This window comes from Notechis scutatus, chromosome 4 (assembly GCF_049901735.1).
Source record: "Notechis scutatus isolate UNSWTSFEM ecotype Mainland chromosome 4, rNotScu1.2, whole genome shotgun sequence".
Taxonomy (NCBI): domain Eukaryota; kingdom Metazoa; phylum Chordata; class Lepidosauria; order Squamata; family Elapidae; genus Notechis; species Notechis scutatus.
In genome coordinates, this window is record NC_142012.1 from 77212057 (window position 1) to 77217601 (window position 5545).

Here is a 5545-nt window from a genome sequence, read left to right on the forward strand (position 1 = left end):
TAAGACTTGTGGACTGCAACTCCCAGAATTCTTCCTCCAATCATGTTAGCTCAGGAATTCTGGGAGTTGAAGTCCACAAGTCTTAAACTTGCCAAGTTTGAAGACCCTTAATTTAGTGTATGGAAAATACATGGGCTTATAGTAGATCAAATGTTAATGTTTAATCCACCCAGCCATTCAAGGACAGGGTGGTCTATGTTGAAAAGGCTGGTGTAAGCTCTTGATGGACGTTTGGACACAATATGGTGGATATTTCATCAAGGAGCACCCCAGTCACACTGAGGGGTAGAGACAAGACTCCACTTAAACAAGGAGTCCTGGCAGACACCATGTTGGGTAGGGATCCTGTTCAGAGTTGACCAATGCTGGCGAGGAAGGTCAAACGTGGCACTTTTTGTGTAGGGTCATCTATGTAACGGCCTGTAATCTGGGCATTCAGCAACCCATTCGGCTTTCCACTGTGTGTTGATGTCAACTTTGTTAAGACGGCTGTTGAGCGAGTTGTCAATTTTGTTGTACTCCTTCACTAAGGCTTCCTGCCTTCGTAAGGTGGTGAAACGTGGCTCACGACGGGGAGCCATTTTGTCTGTCTGTTGCATTGTATTTAGAGAGCCAGGAGTTCTACAAACATGTCTGACTGCCAACTGTCATTAACTGCCAAGTCTTCAATCTAGTCTGGCTGCCAATTGTTGCTAGTCATTTGGTTCGTACTTCCGTGCTATCCAGGTTGCCCCACGAGGCGGCGAACTAGCATCACATCCCAGTCTAAATGATCTCAGCTTCACTGCTGTAAATGAGTGTCATTCAGGGTAGTGCTTCAAACTTGGCTATTTTAAGATGTGTGGACTTCAATTCCCAGAATTCCCTGGCATCTTTTTGAAGTTCATACATCCTCTAAAGTTGCCATATTGAGGGGGGGGGGGAGACTGATGTAAAATGATGCTCTGAACAGAGAAATCCTCTTCAAGAATTTTCAAGGAATTAGGCCAGCCATATGTTTTCCACTGCCGGAAAGAGATTGGACCTATTTTTAAAAATTCTTCGTTCAAGAATGCTAGTAATGTAGGGTTATTTTTAAATGCAGACCACCTGAGTGAAAAGCAAGGATAGAATTTTGTTGTTTTTAAGAATAGCCCAGGTGATAAATGAAATAACCATGGTGTAACTCTTGTATTGGTACAGGTTTGTGAACGAATCCCAACCATCAGTACTCAGCTGAAAATCCTGTCCACTGTCAAAGCGACCATGTTGGGGCGGACCAGTATCAGCGATGAGGAATCTGAGCAGGTCAGTTCCCTTCTTCCAGGCAGAGAGGGGTGTTTAGCTTGAACTGGGAGGTGTTGGGGAAGAGGCAAGCAGTATTGCTGTCTTGTAAAAAAAACACCTGTTGTTCTGACCCAGGTCCCTAAACACAACAAACCCTCTGAAGTGAACTCAGAGATTCCTTTATTAGGAGCGCCAGCAGCCCTGGCAAAACGTTTCTCTCTCACCGCAGGCTAACAAGTCTGTCCGGCCGGAAGATGAATAGTTTGTCTGCCACACCTATTCATCTCTGCCCACTGCCTTTTATCCCCAGAGCTTGGGTGGGGCTTTGCTAGCAGGAGTGGATCTTCCATTCCAAGGACCGGCCCATAGATTTCCACTGCTCTCCTCTCCTCTGCCTTCTGCGCATCCTTGTGTCAGGCACTGCACCCAGCTGTTCCTCCTCTTCCTCATCAGCCACCTCCAGACCTGGGGGCTGTTGACTCTCCATCTGAGGGCTGGGCCCCCAGTCTCTCTCTCTCTCCCCCTCCCTCCCTCCCTCCCTCCCTCTCTCCATCTCTCCCTCTCCCTTCCTCTCCCTCTCTCTCTCAGGTTATCTTGATGCGGACCCTGACTCCCACACCTCCTCCTCCTCCTCTGATTTAGCTGCTGGAGGGGTTGGCAGCTGACAGGCCACAACACGTGTTGTGAAATGTTCAATTAGCAGCAGGCTCAGTCACCAACCCTCCTGATTCTTTCTCTTCTAAGTGCAAAAGCCAGCCTTGTTTCCTATAATTGTGTACCTATTTATTTTTCAAATATACAGGTAATGCTTGACTTATGACCACTGGTTTTTTGTGACATTCGCAGTTAGAACAGCACTAAATAAAAACACAATATCACGACTTATTTTTCAAACTTCTCACTGTGGCCACATTCCAATGGTTACGTGATCACCATTCAAACGCTTGGCAACTGACTCATATGTATGACGGCTGCAGTGTCCGGGGTGTGTGTGTGTCATGTGATTGCCGTTTGCGACCTTCTGGCAAGCAAAGTCAATGGGGAAGCCAGATTCACTTAACGACCATGTTACTAATTTAACAACTGCAGCGATTCACGTTACAACTGTGGCAAGAACAGTTGTAACCATGGGGCAAAACTCACTTAATATCTTAATATCTTAATTAGCAATGCAGGTTTTGGCCTCAATTTTGGCATCTACATCAAGGATTACCTGTACCATGAAAAGGCAGGAATGTCAGTAATAAAACTGACGAAACGTTTACCATAGGAGCAAGGATGGAAGATAAATGGCTTTTGGGGGGGGGGGTCTTTTTTGGCTGTGTTTGATAGTTACAGTCAAATCTGGTTTACAATAATAATAATTAAAAAAGCAGCCCCTTTTCCAAGGATGATCAATGCCTTTGTTCTGAATTTAAATGGATTCAGCAGCCCCATCTGGTGGGTAGCCCCCCCCCCTGCAAAATCAAATTCTTTAGAAAGGGGAAGTGGGCTGAAATATTAAATTCTCCAGATTTGGTGTCCGATATAGAAACCTGATAATAAACCCCATCCTTCCTTATCATGAATTCTCTCAAGATTTCATTTTTAAACTGCCTTGACTTTAAATACGCAGCTTCAGTTCCAGCACACAGGAGATAGTAGTTCTGCCTATCAGCCTATCAGCCTCTCTCTCTCTCTCTTCCTCCCCATCCCTCCCTCCCTCTCTCTCCAACTTTGACATGTGGACTTCAACTCCCAGAATTCCCCACCAGCCTTGCTCGGAGTTGACATGCACATGCCTTAAAGTTGCCACACTTGAGAAAGTGCTCTAAACAACTTGTCTTTTCTAAAATTGGTTGTCAAATGATTTTCCCCTCCAGGCCACCGAGATGTTGGTCCACAATGCCCAGAACCTCATGCAATCCGTCAAGGAAACTGTCCGAGAAGCCGAAGCAGCGTCTATTAAGATCCGGACGGATGCTGGATTCACCTTACGATGGGTCAGGAAGACCCCGTGGTACCAGTAAAAGGCCTGCTCCCCTCCCCAAGCGTGTTTTTTTTTTTCCTACGAGAAACCTCTCTTCTGCAGACCACCTGAAGGTGCTGCCAAGGTTGACACCGGGGACTTCAGAAACCCCCACCTTGAGGGTTGGTTTTTTTAAAAAAGTAATGCGCTGGGCTGCTTTGGGTATCTAATCTCACTTTAGCTCGTCTCCAGACTTTTCCCTTCTCTTGGCTTTTGATTTTTCTTTTAAATTTTTTTAGAAACACTATTTCAACCCTGGGTCTTCCCTCCTCTACCTCTGTCACAATTGTGTGGTTTGTTTGTTTTCCTCTATGCAACGCACCAAGGGTTTTGTTGAAGCATAATCTGAAACTTTGGGCCATCTTCGTTGGCTTAGTTGTTCATTGTGAGGGACAATCAGGAAACCAATAGTTCAGATTATCAGTTCGCTGCTTTTACGTTTATTTTTTGTATGTGTGAGAAGACGCTAAATTTAATTTTATCCTGGGAAAAGCACCTTTCTTTTGGTAGAAGGGAGTGAGTTTAGCAAATCAAAAGTTGCCGCCCCTCCCCCCCCCCATGGCAATCTCTAAACAAGGCTTTGTGGAATAATTTTCCACAGCTACCAAGTTTCATCAGCACAAAAAACTCCTATGCCAGAGACAGAGATCGTTTCTATAGTAGCCAACTAAAGAAATGCACTCAAACACTGGAGGCTTTCAAGAAGAGACTGGACTGCCATCTGTCAGAAATGGTGTAGGGTCTCCTGCTTGGGCAGGGGGTTGGACTAGATGACCTACAAGGTCCCTTCCAACTCTGTTAATCTAAAAGTGATCAGTTTAGGATTTTCTGAATAGTTAGGCTTCTTACCACCAAAATTTGATTTGACCGTATAAAGGATTTCTCTCTTTTGCTAAACCAGAGGAGAAGCGTGGAGGTACAATAGTTAAAATTCAGTGGATTTCAGAAATAATCCACTTTGGACTTTATGAAGCACTAGCAAATCCAGCTGCTATTGTTTGGATCTGCTTCTGTATGAATGGCTTGTGCATTCACCCAGAAAACACTGCGGATTTGGGGATGTAGCCCTTGGCATTGATGACAGGGTTGGGTGGCACATGTTTACCGATTCACTTTTCTTACACCACCTTAGTGTTCGCCTTCTCTTCCTTGGTGTAGTTCAAAACTAAATTTGAAGGGATTGCCTTTTCACGCCTTCTCTTCAAATGCCAAGATCCAGAAAAGCAGATTTCTCACTCTTTCCTGGCTACAAGGTACTCACAACAATTGCCATTTTGGATCTTGGCTGCCAGGGTTAGGGTTGCTTTACCCTGCCTTGCCTTGCCTTTTCAGTCTGCGTGAACTCAGTAGGAAGAGAGGATTTTAAATGGCCTTCCTGGCACCTTTGGCGAGAGGCTCGTAGCTCAGCCTTTCAAGCGTGAGAGCTTCTTAAATCACTACCGTTTAATAGCTTGACTTTGTATTAATGCAATATTATTAATGCCTTTTGATTACATAAATTTATACCAAAGATTTAGCTTTTGTTAAGGGATGTTTAAAGGAAAGTTTTGAATTGTATTTGACTTGGGAGGGTCCTTCAGAATGTTTACTAAACCTTTGTAAATGTTTAATATCCTCTACTACACCTTATGCAATTGTGCTTTCCTAAATACTCCTGTCCATCAAATTGAATGTCAGGAGCATTTTGCCACTACTTTCCTTTGTAAACCAGAATGATGTTGTATATGCTAATATTTTTGACTTTCTCTGTTCTGGTCAAATAAAATGAAAACGCATTTCTATAAAATACTTCCAGTGGATTAATTTTTTTATGACAGTACTTTTAAACAGATCCAGACTAACTTTTCATGATCTTATCTGTAAAACTTGGCAATAAATGATGATAAGAGGACTATTTGCATTTCCCTTGAGGGAATTAAAATAATTACAAATACATGATTCTCTCTGCCATTACAATAAGAAATAAAGGTATATTTACCCCACAGAACAATGCACCTAACATGTCACAATTGACATGCTATTTGTTTTGGAATATGAATTTTTACAATTATGTGTGAGAACTAGATTCATCTTCTCTGCTAGCACAGGACTGTCTCAGATGCAAATGTGGATTGTGTCAGAAATACAAAGCAAAAGGCGAAATTGGTTTTCTCTATAACTTATTTCAAGTCCCCATTTAACTATGGAACTTGGGAAGCTTTGGGTTTCTGTCCAGTCAAGGTTGCTGTGGAGACACAATGACCTCACAAAGAATGATATGAAGACAATCAA

At 43.3% G+C, this 5545-nt stretch overlaps 1 protein-coding gene across 4 annotated transcripts in view; it reads left to right on the forward strand.

The window, feature by feature from the left end:
- Positions 1-5060, forward strand: part of VCL (vinculin) — an 82376-nt gene extending 77316 nt beyond the window's left edge. For all 4 annotated transcript variants that reach the window (XM_087963888.1, XM_087963890.1, XM_087963887.1 and 1 more), the window contains 2 exons: positions 1183-1287; positions 3129-5060. In XM_087963888.1, the coding sequence (XP_087820014.1) occupies positions 1183-1287; positions 3129-3275 (252 nt within the window). In that variant the 3' untranslated portion in view covers positions 3276-5060. The remainder of the gene's footprint in view (positions 1-1182; positions 1288-3128) is intronic.
- The last annotated feature ends 485 nt before the right edge of the window (positions 5061-5545 follow it).